Below are 19,641 nucleotides of genomic sequence, written 5' to 3'. Positions count from 1 at the left end.
CAAAACAATATAAATTGACAAATGCTCTTATTTTTATTCAGGTGTTAACATCAATAAATCATATATGCATACACTGTCATATGGCAAAAAAACATTTAAAGGGGCCATGGCATAAAAATGTTAGCATTGCCACTTTGTAGGTGAGCAAAAATGTGTAATTGTTTGTGTGCACTTTAATATGCAAATGAGCGATGAAGTCCAAACACTGATCACAATGATGGTGGTTTGATGCGATTAAAACTCAATTATGCTGTCAATTATTTTTTCTCTCTCTTTCTCTCTGCACTTAATGGCAGTGTTGTGGTTGGATAGTGCAGATTAGGGGGTGGTATTATTATAATAAGATCTCCTTATGACATCATAAGGAGAGCCATATTTCAATGACCTAACTTTTGCTCACACATACAAAGTGGCAATGCTAACATTTTCATGCCATGGCCCCTTTAATACATTTAAACACTGTTGACATAGTGAGGGATTAAATTACTTTTCTGGATGGACATTTAAGAGCAAAAACTAAAAAGATTCAAATCACTGTTCCAAAGACTTTTGTAATTTTGCTAGCCAGCTTCATTGAAGGACATGAACTTTTTATTTGGATTTCCTCTTAACTGCTTGGTTCAGCGTTTTCAAAATGACATCTTTGTTGTTTAGGATGTTGTAGGAAGTGAGGTTAATTAACTTGTCGTAGTCCTCCGGTGTGTATGTAATTTTCCGAGTGATGTAAGGGGAGGAGTCACCAGTGAGGTTAACATTAACATCTCCCTCCTTCAGTTCCATTTCACAAACTCTTTTCACACCTGCATCAAACACATGATTATTATACTTATTGCAGAGGGTTTTTCAAGCAAGGCCTTAATCAGAATGTTTGAGGAATATCAATTTAATGCTGCCTTACAGAAGCTGCATTATGAATCAGGATGGGATACCCAAAGTGTTGTCAGTGCTTACCAGGAGCCTTGAACTCTTTGAATGTGATGTTGACAAAGGGAAAGTGAATCACTATTGGAGCCTCTGGATTTTCTTGATCCTCAAACACATAAACTTCCTGTATCGGCTCTGACTCCACCTTTTTGTAATCAATCTTTGGAAATGGAATCTTACGATCAATACAGTAGTCATAAGTTTGCTTCAGGATCTGTTGGGTACATTCAAACATTACAAAACATTAACAACAAACAAATATTGCATTTTCATATTTTACCAAACTGTTAGGGTTGTGTCTCTGTTTGTTGTGTTTGATTACTTGTATTATTATTTGACGTCTCTCTTGCCTTGTTTATATCTCCACCCTGTCATTTGTTACCATGGTTTCATTTAATTGCCTCAGGTTCTTGTATCTGTTTATTATTGTTTCAGTTTTCCCATTGGTCATTGTCATGTATTTATTCACTTCCTGTTCACCTGTTTGTTACGGTTCATTGTTGTTGTTACGTTTCACCGTGTGTAGTGTTTTCCAGTGGGGTTTTTTGTGCTACCTCATTTATTATTAAAAGTATTACTGCAAATTGATCCACTCTTACCTGGGCTTCACTCCTCTGTCCGCGGTCGTGACACAAACATTTACCAAGCTTACAGCTATCACTTACTTGAAACTGGTCTTGGTCCCAGGAGTAGTTTAGAGAAAGAATGACATCTGCATGTCTTTGAGAGCCTAACACAGGGATGAATCCTGAATTTATGGCAAATCCTCCATCCACTAAGCTAAGCAGGGAATCCATTGGAGTCAGGGTGTTAGGAAAGGCATCTGCGTGTTTTTCTGTAGATAAACCAGTAAGGTTGTGTTAGACTACTGTATGCCAAAACCATACAGGGATAAATTTGAAAATGATACATAAAATGACAGAAAAAGAAAGTCGTGCCACGGACCCGAAAAACTATTTGTAGAAATTTGTGCGAGTGACACGAAAAAGACATTTATGCTCAAGGCACAAAAAAAATGAATGTCGTGCCATGGACACAAATAAATGTATCAAATTTTGTGTGACTATAACACGATCACAAAATTTGATACAGATCAGTCTGGCCAAAACAGAATCCGATTTCCAGGTGGAAAAAGATTATATTTCATGTAATGCCAGAGAACACTAAATGGCATTTACATCTGCTGCAACTTCACTGTATTATTAAATAATTATAGTAAATCTATGAGTGCTTAATAACTGGTAATCAATGATAACTCATCACTCTGCTTTGAATGTAATAGATTAGTGTAAGCAAAGACTTGTCATTCCAGCTAGGTAATGTCTTTGTGCAAAAATGAATTATACTGTTATGTGGGCATTGTTGTAAAAAATGATAAAGCACACATATTCAGAACCTTTAGTGTGCAAACATAACCGAAAGATATGCAGAAGTCACTTTCCAAGTAAAGCTTACAATACCTTGGCTTTATTCACTTTAAAATTTTACCAAATCATTTATTTTATATGTAATTATATGTAACATATAATTATATGTTTATTTGCATATAATTAACTCTATTTTTGTTAAACATCTGTTATAAGATCACTCTCAAAAAATTAGTACTTTATTCCTCAAATATTGTTTTTAACATGGGACTTAAACACTTTAACACTTGTGTTTGGTGATATGAATGCTCTTGACCTTTCCATGCGACGAAGGCAGAGTTCTCGCTGTAATCCCGGTGTAGCTGCAGACCCCTCAGGAAGTTGGACATCTGGCTGATGATTGGGCGACTGTTCATAAAACTGCTCACCCTGTTAGCTGAGTCAGCCACTGGGCTCAACAAGGACGTGCTGAGTTTTCGTGGCTTATTATCAGTTTCTTTAAAAGATGCAGAGTGACAGATAATTGATACATAATCATAAACAACTGAAATATAACATGTATTATCTCGAAATCTGAATTAGTAAATATTTTGGTTGGCATGGCAGCTAATTGTAAATTAAACCTACATAATACTCAATTACAAACTCTTACTTGTGTTACTCGCTTCCTTTTCAGCCCCTTGGGTCCATGAAGGGGTGATGCCAGTTGCGTGCTGCCAGATACTTGTCAAATTCAGAGAGAAAACACTGCTCCATATTCCTACATGTGCAAAAAAAAAAACATACATTTATGTGCATATATTTATATTAACACTGTATAGATAACACAACATGCAGTTTTTAAATGAAGGTTTTTATTATGAAGAGAAAACAAAATCCAAACTCAAATCGGCCACCCTAAGTCGCAACAACTGCAATCAAGAATTTGTCATAACTTGCAATGAGTCTGTTATAGTGCTGTGGAGGAATTTTGGCCACATTGGAGGGTTGTCGCGCATGAACCGTGTCAGGATTTTGACTAGGTCACTCCAGAGTCTTAATTTAGTTTTCTTCAGCCATTCAGAGGTGGACTTGCTGGTGTGTTTTGGATCATTGTCCTACTGCAGAACCCAAGTTCATTTTAACTTGAGGTCATGAACAGATGGCCGGACATCTGGTAGGCAAAAAAATTAATGGTTCCACAGCAAGTCTTCCAGGTCCTGAAGCAGTAAAACAGCACAAGACCATCTCACTACCACCACCATATTTTAATATTGGTATGATGTTCTTTTTCTGAAATGCTGTGTTACTGGGACATACACCTTCTAAAAAGTTCAAATTTTATCTCATTAGAGTATTTTCCCAAAAGTCTTGGGAATGATCAAGATGCAAAACTGGCAAAACTGAGACAGGCCTTTATCATCTTTTTGCTTTATCAGCGGTTTTCATCTTGGAACTTTGCCATGCAGGCCATTTTTGCCCAGTCTCTTTCCTCTTTCTTATGGTGGAGTCATGAACACTGACCTTAACTGAGACAAGTAAGGCCTGCAGTTCTTTGGATGTTATTGTGGAGTCTTCTTGTTGTGGAGTTGTCACAGAGCTCTTGGGGTAATTTGGTCAGCCAGCCACTCCTGTGAAGGTTCACCACTGTTCTATGTCTTTTCCATTTGTGGATAATGGCTCTCACTGTGGTTCGCTGGAGTCCCAAAGCTTTAGAAATGGCTTTACATTTTCCAGACTAATAGATCTCAATTACTTTCTTTCTCATTTGTTCCTGAATTTCTTTAGATCTAAACATGATGAGTAGCTTTTGAGGATCTTTTGGTCTACTTCAGTTTGTCAGACAGGTATAGAGCAGTGGTTCTTAACGTTATTCCTGGAGGCTCTGCACATTTTGTATGTCTCTTTTATCTGACAGACTCAGTTCAGTTCATGGAGATCTCTTCTAATGAGCTGATGATTTGAATCAGGTGTTTTAAATAAGGGAGACATACAAAATGTGCAGGGCAGTGGGCCTCCAGGAATAACTATTACTATCTACTGGCTCTACTGCTATAGAGGGTATGCAATGACGTCACTTTTCCACGTGACCAATTACCCTGTTGAGTGGCAAAACATTGAACAAAATGCCTGGGTTTAATAGAAAGCGGCAGTAAAACTGACAATTATCATCTTAAATTAATTTTAGTTGGCCTTGATAGCAACCCTAACAACTTGCCAAAAAACCATTAGTCCAGGAATTTTGGCATGTGACCAGACATTTTTTTTTTGCTGACATATACACTCACCTAAAGGATTATTAGGAACACCATACTAATACTATGTTTGACCCTCTTTCGCCTTCAGAACTGCCTTAATTTCTGTGTCGCATTGATTCAACAAGGTGCCGAAAGCATTCTTTAGAAATGTTGGCCCATATTGATAGGATAGCATCTGGCAGTTGATGGAGATATGTGGGATGCACATCCAGGGCACAAAGCTTCCGTTCCACCACATCCCAAAGATGCTCTATTGGGTTGAGATCTGGTGACTGTGGGGGCCATTTTAGTACAATGAACTCATTGTCATTTTTAAGAAACCAATTTGAAATGATTCAAGCTTTGTGACATGGTGCATTATCCTGCTGGAAGTAGCCATCAGAGGATGGGTACATGGTGGTCAAAAAGAGATGGACATGGTCAGAAACAATGCTCAGGTAGGCCATGGCATTTAAACGATGCCCAAATGACACAAAGGACCTGAAGTGTGCACAGAGAACATCCCCCACACCACCAGCCTGCACAGTGGTAACAAGGCATGATGAATCCATGTTCTCATTCTCAGTGGTGGACAGTAACGAAGTAAATGTAATTCGTTACTGTACTTAAGTAGTTTTTTCGCGTATCTGTACTTTACTCAAGTACTTTTATTTTGGGAGACTTTTACTTTTACTTTACTACATTTTAAAGTCAAATATCTTACTTTTTACTCCACTACATTTTTAAAAAATCGGTCGTTCCTTTTTATTTATCAGTGGATAAAAAACATAACTGGGCAAACTAAAAAACTAAGATGCACACGTGATGCGTCAAACCACCAATCAGGGTACAGCATGCGCTTCGTTTTAAACTTGTTTTGGTTGCCGCACTGTTTCACGTAAGCTACGCGAGTCACGCGAGTGCAGCAGCCAGCCAATGCATCGTTTGGAGAATGAAACTGCATTCAAAAACAACGGAGGAGATAACTGACCCGTCACAACAACAATGGCCATATTTACGCGCGGTTTTTTAAGTCCTTGAATAAAAGAACGAGTCCTTCGTGTCTTCTCTGCCTGCCTTAAAACTGTGCTATTTCGTTTTAAAAGAATACTCTTTCAAATCTAAGGAAACGCGTAGAGGTAAGCCATTTTTATTCTGGTTATATTTTTAAATGAGCAATCTTAACAGTAGCTTGCAGAAAACTGTTAATTTTGTTGCTAAAATATATACGACGTTATTATGAATGAACTTTAAGCTATGCAGGCTGAAGCTATTTTTAGCCATATAGTTAGCTGTTTCACTTAAGTTCATTGTATTTGAAGCTCAGTGCTCTGTTATTTTGAAATGACAATCACTATCAACACTGTTGTAAAATATAAATGACATTTTGACTAGCCATGCAGTGTATGATGCTTAAACAGGCAGGTGGATTGGAGTGCTCCCTATTAACTGAGATTGTTATTAATATTTTCAAAAGTTTTGCTTCCAAAATATATAAATACATTTAATTATATATTACAATATACATATGACATGCTAAAGCACATGAAACGTTTCTGAAATTATATTCTGGCTTGTTTTATTTGTCAAAGAAAGGGAGACTTATTTCTAGATAACGTTATGTATTTAATGTTTTGAAAACTATTGTGAACCTGTGCTTAAGTCAAGTTTTTATTACACTTAAACTGTTAAATTATTTAACAAATAAATCTTGAAATGAGACTTACTGTTCTCAAATCCTGTTATTTTATTTGATGCTAAAGGAAATTTTTTGTTTTTAAGGTTTTAGGCTTATGATAATTTTAATAGACATCAGTGTCTGATTTATTAATGTCCTTCTATTAATTGATTGGTTAGCCAAGAGAGTTATTTCACATAATTTGAGTTTTGTGACAAAAATGATACGGCCATAATAAATCACAGTACTTTTGTACTTAAGTAAATTTTGAGGCAGATACTTTTGTACTTTTACTCAAGTAAAAATTTTAAGCAAGTACTTCTACTTTTACTTGAGTAATATTTTACCCTGGGTATCTTTACTTTTACTCAAGTACACGATTTGTGTAATTCGTCCACCACTGCTCATTCTGTTTATGCCAAATTCTGACTCTACCATCTGAATGTCTCAACAGAAATCAAGACTCATCAGACCAGGCAACATTTTTCCAGTCTTCAATTCTGTCCAATTTTAGTGAGCTCATGCAAATTGTAGCCTCTTTTTCCTATTTGTAATAGAGATGAGTGGTACCCGGTGGAGTCCTCTGCTGTTGTAGCCCATCCCCCTCAAGGTTGTGCGTGTTGTGGCTTTACAACTGCTTTGCTGCATACCTAGGCCATAACGAGTGGCTATTTCAATCAAAGTTGCTCATCAGCTTGAATAAGTCGGCCTATTCTCCTCTGACCTTTAGCATCAACAAAGTATTTTCGCCCACAGGACTGCCACATACTGGATGTTTTTCCCTTTTCACACCATTCTTTGTAAACCCTAGAAATGGTTGTGCGTGAAAATCCCAGTAACTGAGCAGATTGTGAAATACTCAGACCCAACAACCATGCCACGCTCAAAATTGCTTAAATCAACTTTCTTTCCCATTTTGACATTCAGTTTGGAGTTCAGGAGATTGTCTTGACCAGGACCACACCCCTAAATGCATTGAAGCATCTGCCATGTGATTGGTTGATAAGATAATTGCATTCATGAGAAATTGAACAGGTGTTCCTAATAATCCATGTATGTTTGTCTTGCCTAATACTACCAAATGATATCTACAAATTCTTGTTGAATCAGACAACAACTTCCCTCATTTTGGACACGTTTTTGCGGATCTCACGCTACATGCTAATGCTGTCGCTCAGACTTATTGCCACTCAGTGGGCGTAACTGCAGTCACTTTCACCGAAGGTGACATCACATCCTGCAACAGGTGTTGCAGGAATCAGGCCTGAGTGTGGCTAGAGAAACTGAAGTCAGCTGTTATAAACAGAGGCGCGGGAAGATATTTTCGGTAGGGGGTGCTGGGTTGCGGATGCAGAGGGGGGGGGTGGTATAGAGTTATTAAATTTTAAAGTTGTTCACAAGCTTTTTATTCTGCAGACCACTCTACCCATGTATGTCTTATTTTAAAAACTCACTCGCACCTCCCATCCATAAAGTAAAGATGAGCTGACGGCGCATACAAACTACATAATTATATTGCAACATAGATTCTCTGCCAGGGTCGTAATTTTCTGCTACTATTCTCACGCCGGGCCGTTGATTTAGCATATTTTTCATCATTACTTTATTCATTACTTTATTAGCCATATGCCATATAATCAGAAATATTATATATAGACTAGGTCAAAGTAAGAAAGGTGTCCAAAAAGTTACACAAATTACAAAATGCAACGCGAGTCATGTGCGGAGTCTCCTCTGGCACGCATCACGCACCGGGTCTGCTGTTCTGTATGGTGTAGCTTAAGTGCAACATGGAGTTTAAAGATGTTAAGAAAAAGAAAAACAGGAGAATTAACTTCGAGCAAGTTTGCAGGAAAGTCGAATGCATGGAAACAGTTTATGTATACATTCTCACTCGTGCCAATAGCCTATACGCCTTCTTTGTTTTCCTTTGCTTAAGTTTTTACTATTTCTAAATTCTAACATGGAAACTTTATTGACATCACTCGAGTTAAGGAGATTAGTGGATCTTTTAATTTACGGGTTTTTATTTAATTCTATTTTTACACGTAAATGTTATGTGTGTCTTAAGTTTCGTTTCAGTTTTCCATGCCTCCTGCACGGCGGTGTAAAAATAAGATATTTTTCGACTTTAAAATTCAAACATCATATCCTAAATTGTCGGAATATATTCCATATAGATTCATTTGGATTTATAGATGTTTAACATTAAAATCGATGCATGACAATAATTTATATTAATTTTTGAAATGCCCACCACTCTTAAATGCGCATGTTCCTTATTGTACATCGAGGGTTTACAATTTAGTTCCTTTCATGTCGTATTAATCATTTAATTTAATCTTTTTTACTTTAAATGTTTACTTTAAATGTTCTGTAACATTTACATGTGCATTAAACACCGCGAAACAATTTGGCTATATTTTAAAATAGTTTTTGAAAAGATGACCTTTTTCTGATATGCAGCAGCAGGATGCAGGAGGAGTCAGTTGGAGAAATAACGCTAGTCCTCGGGACTTTTGGGCTGTGTGATTGAAAAATATTCTCTTCTGAGACATTGCGAAGCGGATAGATACAGATAGCCTAGTAAATGCATTCGTCATTGTGGCTGTGAGTGTGCATGCTTGTCTGTTATGCTTATACGTATTCGCAGGGCTGAATCGCAATCACGTCGTCAAAACAAATCTGATTGGCTAATAAACACTGAATTAAATTAAATCATTTTAAAATCACTAAAATTATCCCTCTCTTCATCACACACCCCAAGCATGACATACAAAATGTCTTTGAACAGAAACAAACAATCAATCAGAGATATTTATAAGCTATCATTTTATTGTCATCGCAGTTTTAAATCCTTGCCACCAGGGGGTGCTGCAGCACCTGCAGCACCCCCACTTCCCGCGCCCATGGTTATAAACCACAGTTAAGTTATGTACACATTCAAACTCACCCAATAGAAACGATACTCTGGTTTCAGGAATTTTCTTGACCAGGTGACCAAGATAATATTCACTCCCAAAGTTCTGAGCAGGTACAAACCCACCATACTTAGAAATGCCAACTTCATATGGGGTGAACTCACACCATTCTAAATGTGTTAAAAACAAAAACAAATGGGCACTAGGTTAAAAAATCCTATACTGTAGGTACAGTACTTTAAATACAATCCCATTCAAGTCAGAATGTTCCAGTAGATTATATTACAGAACTGGGTGTTCGTCAATTATTTTAGAATTTTACAATTTCGTAGGAAACATTTTTGTGTGCAATACGCTGTCAGATAAAAATGGTCAAAAATGTCCCCAAGCTGTCACTGGTCACTGTATCTGTCCCTTACTGTACAATGTTACAATACATTGTACAGTATAAAATATAGTACAGTACATACCGGCCTCTGCTGTACATTCTAAATTGCCATCCTTCATATTAACAGCTGTAAAGATGGGTAAAGGGTTCTGGCCTTCTGACAGTGCCTTCTGCATATCAGTCAGTGTACCGAAGGGTTTCTATGAAAGAAATGTATTAATTCATCTACAGTAGTTATTTTCACTGTAACTCATTCTTATAGATGCAATAGACTTGTTTACTATATCACTGACACATTCAACATTTTAAATAATGCCCCAATTCAAAAACGTTGCTATCTAACATAATATTTCAACATATAGCTACAAAAGAATATTTTTGTATTCAGTACCTTTCCTTGAATAAGATACTCTATAGCTAGACCCCACATGTCAATAAGAGAGACAATATGCCCTTCTTTTCCTCTTTCCTCCATCTTCTTTTTGTAGTATGACAGCTGCTCACGGGAAAACAAACTTGATTTACTTTTTGAGATTTCTTTCCTTGAAGACTGTATAAACTTAATGATGTCACTTTTAGACCAGTTAGGGTCGCCATAAAGAGAAGCTAAAGTCCTGAAAAACAGAGAAAAAGGTTCTTAACAATAGATCTGCCAGATTCTTTAGAATAACTGAGATTCATACTATAGTGTGACCCATTGGCTTATTTTATTTTAAAATTAAGCTAATAATGCATATCTTTAGCATTCTTTATTTTACAATGTATGTTTTCAGCTTTTTAACCTGCCACACAGTGTTGTGCCTGTGGCTTTTTTGCTTACCAGGTGGAGCCAGAAAGCCCTGTGATGTAGCTGACAGCATCTAGGAGTTGGAGCTCCTGCAAACCTCTAAGAGCTCCATAGGTGCCCGTCATTGCCCGAGTCCCACCTCCTGAACACACCACAGCTATTACTGGAACCTGAGGAGTCAAACACAAACATTAATCACAGTCACATCAGACCAAATGTGCAATACAATTGGGCTTTCCAAGTAAATGGGACAGGGGGCATTGGGGTTTCAATGTCATGGGATTGAGTTCACATGGAAATGCTGCACTTATGAAAGGTTTATAAAAAAGTTACACTACTTAATAAATGTGGTATACTGTAGGCCTATATAAAGCATCTGATTACTCTGCAATACCTTTCTGGGTTCAGGTGTAGTGATGAGATTCAGAACTTTCTGAAGTGCCTCTGATACAACTTTACTCCTCTTTACCAGAAAATTCTTTTCTTCCTTCGGGATATCAAATTCCAGACGTACATCGAGCTCTTCCTTAACACTATAACACACATAAACATTGTAACCTATGAACAGGATGGGTTGAAAGTAAAAGATACTGTAACACAAAGTTTGGTATCACATTGTTTTACAATTAAATAACACAATTCATTAATATCTTTAATTTAAGGTTGGTTACCGGTCGTCCGCTTTCAGCTCCACATCAACTTTTTCCTTTAAAAACATTTTCCATTTTAGAAAGGTTTGTTTACATGCACACAAATGTCTACAAATATAAAAAACAAACTTGCTAGTTCTCACCTGTGCCAGGGGCAAAGACATTGTCATGTGGTAATTGGATGATACTGCTATTAAAGGGATAGAAGTCCCAGTGTCTTGAGTCTTTTGATTTGCACCATCAACTTGATTTTTCTCAGATTGGACAAACAACACAAAAGAACAAAACATTAAAGTTGGAACGTAAATTTCACATACTGAGTCTTGCTACTGTTAAAAGCTAAATAATAAATGTAAATAATGCATTTGTATTGTTATTAAAATATGTATGTGTAAACAATGCCATACATACATTTTCACCAAAGATTACACTTACAGAGGTCAAATTAAGTTCAGTTTCCAGGTTTCGATTGATGTAATAACATAATGGCTTTAAGCATTTCTGATCCTCCTCTTGTAAGATGTCATGATCCTCTTTATATGCACCTTTCAGGTTCAACACCATATTACGTAGCGCTAAAAGATACAAAAAAAATAAAGATTGACTCAAACCTAGGATCATATCATTAATCCTATAATTTAAAAGTGAAAAATGCTTTAGTAACTTCATCTCTTTTGTTAATTTTTATTTAATGAGTAAGCTGTGAATATAGTTTATTTAATAAAGCTCAATGCTTTTGCTTGTTTTCTATTACATTGTCTTTAGACTAGCAAATATCTAGTCATTAGTTGAATAATTTGTGTGAAAATATTTGCATATTAGTTTGCATGCAAATATCTGCATTTACCTCTAGAGTTCTTAAAAAGCTTGTCTACCCCCACCGTCAGCTCACAAAAAGGACCTGCCTGGTTTCACAGGACAACATAAAGCTTATCTGGAAAGATTGTCTATATATTTTTGGTACTTGAAAATAGGCCTATAATATTGAAACTATAAGTACTTAATCTAATGTCACACAAATGACACATTTAACCAGTTTAAGAGTTGTAACATTGCATTTGTATATATATATATATATATATATATATATATATATATATATATATATATATATATATATATATATATATATATATATATATATATATATATATATTATATATATATTATATATATATATGTATATATTGAATATATCATTTATTTATACAACAGTTCTCTCAGGTTCCCAAATCTGATTGGCTAAGAGCTCTTCCCATCTATGCGATATTCTACTGATAACGCCAAAGTAACCGCTTCATGGTCAGTATCATTCCGCCGCTACCTACTGGTCATTTTAGAATTAGAGAGAGAAGCTTTCTTAACATGCTAGTCACACACACACACACACACACACGCACATCCATGGGCTCAAACTTGCTGTTGTTAAACACTTTATGTGTGTCTCAATAAGTTCCCTAGCTCGTAAATCAATCTGTGAATCCCAATCAGAAGTGATTATCCCCAAACCAGTCGAAGATCAGCACTCTCTGATGTAAACTTTCGGGGATGTAACGTTACCACAATAATGTCATGTTGTGTGATATCACCACTGATATTTATCAGCAGAAACATCTCTCTGACTTATAAAAAACTGGTTACAATGTAAAACAATCATTAAGTTTGATGTAGTACTGACAATATCAAAGCCCAGTTATAAAGCGAGTGCTCGTTCTGGGTTAAGATGAAATGGAAATCAATAGTATATAAATATAGTTTTATTAACTTTTACCCTGCCAAAACAATAAAAACTCAAAATACATTAAATATGAATTAAAAAAACAAGGAATAGTTTCATGACACAAAATACTGCTGGTTTGAATCTTTCTAAGCAAATATTCAAATAGGCGCTATTTTTTACTAATCGACTGCAGATTTGGATATTATACATATATATTTTCTATTGAACTAATATTAAAACTACACTTTGTGACCAAGAAACGGTAATATTAAGAAATGGCTATTCCATCTATTGAGTTACGTATTATGACATTCAAAACATCCGAAAGTGTAAACTGTCATTCTGGCCTACAAATCCGTTGCAAAAGAAAGTAGTTCCACAACAAAGAGGCTTTTTAAATTACTCTGTTGTTGTTTTCTAGTTTTTTTTTTTAAATGTGTGCCATCGAACTGTTGTATAAAAGCAATTTTGCTCTCGGATATGGTTGATATAGCTCTATATTATCACGCACGGCTCGTGCCTCTGGCCTGATCACAGCTGTGATGATATAGCGCAGGGTTCCTCAAATCTTACCCTGGAGGTCCCGAGCACTGCAGAGTTTAGCTCCAACAGTCAAACTTACACACCTGTGACTTTCTAGTGATCACGAAGACCTTGATTAGCTTGCTCAGGTGTGTTTGATCAGGGTTGTGGCTAAACTCTGCAGTGCTCAGGACCTCCAGGGTAAGATTTGGAGAAGGGGGATATAGAGCTTTATCACACTCCTACTTGAGCGATATTGCTTAAATATATATATTATAATATAGAAGCACTAAGGATTCCGTAACACTTAAAACAGGTAATAAAACTACAATATGGGTTCTTACCACCAACACCCCTTTAGACATGCATGGACTCGCCATCTCAGAGCTGCAATGGGCAGACAGAGGCACAACCACTAATTAGTTCATATTTATGTGCATGTTTATTGAGAAAAACAGGGCATTGCTCTAAAAGTGCACTGTGCAAGCTGTAAAACACCACTCATTTTGCAAAATACCACTAAAATCCAATTAAAGGCAGTGCTTACCTCTTTGTCATCTCAAACTCCATCCACAGCTCATCTTTGGTCTATGAGAAAAGGTAAAACATACAGTATACACATGTTAAATATCAGGGAAGTTTTCTTTTCAATTGTATGCCATGATGTCTCCACATAGCACTGACCTTATCATTTAAAATGAAACATTTTTTCTCAATCTTTTCTGGTGTGAGGTTATCAATGTCAAACAGAACAGTGCCAATAAGATCATCCCTATACTGGTCACTGTCATAGACCTGAAACTCCAATATATTCTGTGTAGTGGAGAAAAGAGGTGACATTAAACTCAAGGTGCATCTAAGACTTTTTAAAATAAAGGTGCTTCATGATCACACAGAAGTACAATTCTTGCCTGAATTTTACTTTAACCAGATGGCATTCCACCAGACATAAGAACAGATACAGACAGCTGCCTGTTAGTTTACCTTGACATTGCTCTGCAACCTGAAGTGGAAGGTTTCATTCCATACAGGTTTGTTGCTATTATCAATCGTCTTGGTGCGATATGTACGGGCAGATGCCGTGGGTAAGTTCAAGATAACATAGCAGTCAGCTTCAGAAACTAAGAAAAAATTGTGATAGGCTTAGAAATGGTAGGGTGTTGGCAAAAAGATTAAAATCCTTACATTTTCATTCACTTGACCACATAAAGTAAGCTGAAGCGGCTTAAAGGTATTTTCAAAAGTGAAAGTGAAGAAGCAACATAAAGAACAAGGTCTCTCACAAACACAGAGCGAGTCGAAATGATTGCACAGCTGAAAACTGTAAACAAGTTTGAACCTGGTGTAATAGCATTTTTCAAAAATAAAGTTAAGGCAACAAAAATGTTCAAAAAAGTTAATGTGTTGTCGTTTGGATGCTGATAAAATAGGCTTCTTGACTTACAGTAGTCGCATTTCATTTTGATATTCCCATGTAAAACCTTGACTGAAAGATTCCAGTAAGGCTTGACTTCTTTCTGTTGAACAAATACACAGAAATAAACAGGTCAGAGATCTTTAATTTTTATGTTTGATGTGTTATTTACATTATGAATCAAATGATTTACATTGTTTACAGTAATTATAATTCCCATGGTTGAGAGAGCTTTTGCAATAGTGCAAAGATTTGTCTATCAGAATAAATACTTTTATTTCAGAGAGGAAACAACATTTGCTTACCTTAAGCATCGTTGGATCCGGGTATCTCTTGAACCACCAACTGATGAGATGATGAGGAGAGTGCTAAAGTATATGGCAAACTATATGCAAAGTGCCGAATGTTGACAGCTTGAAAAGCTAGTTTTCCCTCTTGTCATACTGTATTATACATTCATAGAATTAGTCCATGTCTTAGAAAGCCAATCACTGAACTTTTTATATGGATGTCTCTTTTCTTACAGTAACCGTGTAATTGATGATAGCAGAATAAGAGACAAAACAGAATGCTCAAATATGTACTGTATATATGATCAACAAAGCTGCCAGTATATATAACAATAAAAAAACAAGACACATATAACAAATACAAATGTGACATTCTTCTCTGCAAGTAAAGCATGAGAAGAAACAAATTATTTTAATATTAAGAAAATTTTAAAACTCAATTGAGTGAGATTCTGCAACTCATTGTATACTCAGCTTTAATAAACATGTTGCATATGATGTAAGTTTAGATGTGCTGATGTAATTGTTTTTTTGGCTCCCAGGATAATAGTGACACATGTACACTTATAGTAGCACTGAAAACATAATTACAGGTTGACTTTAGTTTATGTCACTTTTAAGTTTTGGCAAAAGCTAATCAACCTTTTGAATCCTTCTTCAATTTAAGGAAACATTGCTGCACAAACTAACAGACTTATCTTTGTAGGTTTGTGAATGTAAGTTAAAATACTGTAAAACAAAGAGGACATTTTCTTCTCACATTATGTTGAAAGCTGGCCTTGTTACAGAAACTGCACATAAATCTGCTGAGACAGAAAAACAGTTTACTGAATTTGTTTAACAGCATGCTTGTATTGTCATGTTCTCTAGTTCAATTTCAATGCAAAACAACATGCAAAAAAAATACAAAGAATAAAATGTCTGGGCATTCTGGTCTTTTGCTACTGTAATACTTACGGTCCATCTCTTGTCCATCAGATTAGAAGACGGCAACTAACTGTCCTGATATACAGTATAACTACAAAACAGATTCACAGAGGACACTGTTCAGCAGACATGGGGACTTGTGACTTGGTGACTTGGACTCGAGTCGACTCGAGTCACTATTTTTGTGACTTGTGACTTGAGTTGACAAAAAATAAAATACTTGAGACTTGAATCGGACTTGGAAGTTAAAGACTCGAGACTTGACTTGAGACATGATGACTTGAATGACTTGAGTGTTAAACACATTGAGCTCTATCTTACACCCGGCGCAATACAGCGCAATGCGCGACGCAAGTGTCTTTCGCTAGTTTCCACCCTAATTTTCACGTTTAGCGCCGCATTGTTTAAATAGCAAATGCATTTGCGCCCCCTTTTGCGCCCATGGGCGTTCTGGTCTGAAAACGAGGTGTGTTCAGGCGCATTGTTGGCGCGTTGCTATTTTGAGGCAACTAAAATAGACTACGCCATTGACCAACAAAAACCTGGTCTAAAGTCTAAAGTCAATGGCGCAATGTGTTTTATGTTATTTAAAGAGCGAATTAGTAAAATGCGCCTATACACGGGAGGACAACGCGGGTTTGCTTATCACAAGGTACATGAATGTGCAGCAGCACAAAAATGCTTTTAAATATGAAAGATTAAAGGATTGAATGTAAAAGATTATTATTGAGTCTCTTGGACATAAATGAGGACTAATTATGAGACGTTAGAAGGCGCAAAGAGCTGCTTCACCTGCAGCCTGGTAAGTAAATAAATGCTTTGCTTTGAACAAATGCATCTGTTTTTAAATGTTTTTTTTAATGCTACCTCACGGATTTATTGTATATGATGACTCTGTACCTGCGGATATGGTGAGATGAGAAACATTTTTAAGTAATGCTTAAAAAAACTCTTTGCTAAAAAAAACGCTGTCCAAAGTGCTGAAACGTGAGGAGAGCCGTTTGTAAATTCTTTATCTCCTGTTTGTTACAAATAAAGTATTTTTAGAGTACAAACCTTATCTTACATACTTGTAAATTATTTTTTGATGATATTGGATAGCCATACATTTAAAGCAATTACAAGCCTGCTTTTTACTTCCATGACTAAAAGAAAACGGGTTTTAAAGGTTTTAATAAAAAAATAACAATTTCAATACAAGTGAAAAACAACACAATTATTTAACATTAATCTTAAACTGGGGATCTTCTTCCTCCGCTTAGTTTTTCAGTTTACAAAGTCCGTCATCTAAATAGGGATTAGACATAACGCCAGCGCAACTGGCTTTTAAAGGGGATGAGAGCTGTGACTCTCATTGGTTTACTGCACGTTACGCCCAAAATACTCCCATTACAATAGGACCTAACCTTTTCGACCATGCGCTCGGCGCAAAAACATTTTTCCCGTCGTTAAATTAGCAAAAGTGGATTCGGACACGCCCATTTAGACGTTGCGCTGTGCGCTTTAGACAATGCGCTTAGATCGTTAAAATAGGGCCCATTATGTTTTCAGTTTGAATATAAACTATATAAATTATTTAAAAAAATAAAGTTGACCCAGCTGGAGCGCAGGCTAATGGTGTTGTAATGACTGAATCACAACATTATCATCAGTCATGCCCTCTCATACGCACACACACACACACACCACGCCCACTTACTGTAGATCAGATATCAACATGTCAGCCGGAGGGGTACCGAGGGTCATGCTTTCGGCTTCAACAAGATGGCAAAAGACGAACAGTGCATTGCAAGACATGCAACATTAAAATCACGGGCAGCCAGACGACAGCCTCAAAGCGGTACAAGATTTGCCTACTTTTTCTAAGTTTGCCACCTGAACACACACACACACACACACACGCACACACAGAGAGAGAAAAATGACTTGATTCTACAATGTTAGGGGCGATTCACATGTCGCGTCTTTTGCACGCTCAATTCGTTATTTCAAATGTAGGCGCGCAAACGGAAGAGACGCGCATGCGGTGCAACACGCTCGCTTATTCTGGGCGCATGTTTGAGAGAGAGAGAGAGAGAGGAGAAATGTAAAAACTTTTAATGTTGTACGTAATCTGTAATTGAGAGAGAGGAAGGTTTTCAGAGAGGAGTCTGTTGGATGTTAAGCTGTTATTTGTTTTATGGACTCAATGTTGAAAATTTCAAACATTTCAAACACGGTTGGCAGAAGTGAAAAATAAATAATTTATGAAGTAACTATTTTGTTTGATTCCATGATGTATTTTACTAAACATGAGTATTTACAATGCAAATCCAAAAATCCAAATTATTGTAATTTACTGATAGTTACTTTCTGTATATCTTGTCCTTTCACTTTATTAAGATCAGATTCTGCAAGTAAAATTACAATAATAAGGTGACTTGACTTGGACTTGACTTGACCTACTACAGGACTTGACTCGACTTGACTTGACTTGTCCAAGAAAAAAAAAACTTGGGACTTACTTGAGACTTGAAGGTTCAGACTTGAGACTTACTTGAGACTTGCACATGTGTGACTTGGTCCCATCTCTGCTGTTCAGAAGCTGGATTGTCACTTTGTATCCATTGACGTGAGTCTAAAACTCTGGGTAAGAAGAGATCTAAGAGATCGTCTAAAACTCCAGTTTAAATGATGTGCTGATGGTCAAGATGATGTTTTTTTTTCTTCAAGAGGATACAGTCTGAAATGACCCAACACCCCATATCTTCACTTGTATTCTGAAAACACACACTTGTAATAATCCTTTCTTAGACAAAATATCATCAGCAGGGCTGGACTGGGACAAAAAATTGGCCCTGGCATTTTGGCCCAGACCGGCCCACTACATAGGATCCCAAATCTCTGTGCAAACTTGACTACCAACTCCACACAATGATTAAGTAGAAAAGTATAAGAGCTGACAGGTGACATTACAAAAATGTAAGCGATGTAAAAGGCTTTGCAGGTTTTAAAAATAAAAGTATTAGCCAGTGAGTGCACAATGTTTAAACTAACCATTCTGAACACCTTATGATAACACCAAGACCTGATAATTGTTACAATGAAGTCGCACTCTCGTGGCTGAGTCCCATTACAGTGTGTGCAGAATATTTTGATCACTTTTTTCTGAACACCTTTTACCAATTCCAAAACACAGTAATTTTAATAACCAACATTAATTTTGTATATATCTTTTCCTTTTATCCTATTTAATGCCCTTGCTGCCCGAATCAGGATTTCTTGTACACCTCAATTTTGCAAATTTCCATGCATGGCATCTTTGTTATGGACATCAAATAATGAATTTCCAGTGTGTGTGTTAAAAGTTTTTTGGCCCATTTTAAATGAAAAGAAAATGTGCCTAATAATTTTGCACACTTGAATATAAGGTGTTTTTTTCTCCAGCCAGACATCATTAACAATAATGTATTACTTATAAATGCCTTATTTACAAAATGAATGGTAGTTATTAAGATTAATTTGGTTTGGAATTAGTAAAATATGTTTGATAAAAACTGTGATCAAAAGTTTTATGTAGCTACCTAATAATTCTGCCCACACTGTATTTTATTGCAGTGTAATCATCAAAGTCATTTTGCAAACAGCAATTGGTCTAGCACTTGTGTTTTTGACTGTGTTTTATCAAGAGGATATCTAACAACAGTGTTTTAGATGCAGTTCTGCTTACCACATGTCCACTCGGTTCTCAGTAGTCTCTTATTTTGACAGACGCACACTGACGCTGCATGCTTCATAAAATGCCCTAAAAGGTGTGATTGGGCTAGCCAAATGTCAAATAAAAAAGAACCAATGGGC

The 19,641-nt window shown here is 36.4% G+C and overlaps 1 protein-coding gene across 1 annotated transcript; it reads right to left on the bottom strand.

The window, feature by feature from the left end:
• Positions 1–10: 10 nt before the first annotated feature.
• On the bottom strand, positions 11–14,977 carry LOC135727172 (cytosolic phospholipase A2 zeta-like). Its single transcript, XM_065244920.2, has 20 exons — positions 14,893–14,977; positions 14,618–14,690; positions 14,158–14,294; positions 13,858–13,986; positions 13,721–13,761; positions 13,518–13,560; positions 11,779–11,836; positions 11,367–11,506; positions 11,075–11,185; positions 10,953–10,987; positions 10,676–10,814; positions 10,315–10,451; positions 9,886–10,108; positions 9,577–9,694; positions 9,139–9,276; positions 2,944–3,051; positions 2,608–2,787; positions 1,590–1,759; positions 952–1,138; positions 11–800 (listed from the first exon to the last, which is right to left on the bottom strand). The coding sequence occupies exons 1-20, from the start codon at positions 14,899–14,901 to the stop codon at positions 592–594; spliced, it is 2,385 nt and encodes a 794-aa protein (XP_065100992.2). The 5' UTR covers positions 14,902–14,977; the 3' UTR covers positions 11–591.
• Positions 14,978–19,641: the final 4,664 nt, after the last annotated feature.

Source organism: Paramisgurnus dabryanus, chromosome 17 (genome assembly GCF_030506205.2).
Source record: "Paramisgurnus dabryanus chromosome 17, PD_genome_1.1, whole genome shotgun sequence".
Lineage (NCBI taxonomy): Eukaryota > Metazoa > Chordata > Actinopteri > Cypriniformes > Cobitidae > Paramisgurnus > Paramisgurnus dabryanus.
Note: the sequence above shows the minus strand (reverse complement) of the source record. Positions and strands in the feature narration are given on the sequence as shown.

Bases quoted from the DNA above. Each gene is read 5' to 3' on its own strand.
- LOC135727172 (XM_065244920.2), bottom strand. The intron at 14,295-14,617 runs GTAAGTCAAGAA...ATTTTTTCTTAG, and splicing joins CAAAATGAAATGCGACTACT to TTTCTGAAGCTGACTGCTAT. The intron at 10,109-10,314 runs GTAAGCAAAAAA...TCTGTTTTTCAG, and splicing joins GGGCTTTCTGGCTCCACCTG to GACTTTAGCTTCTCTTTATG.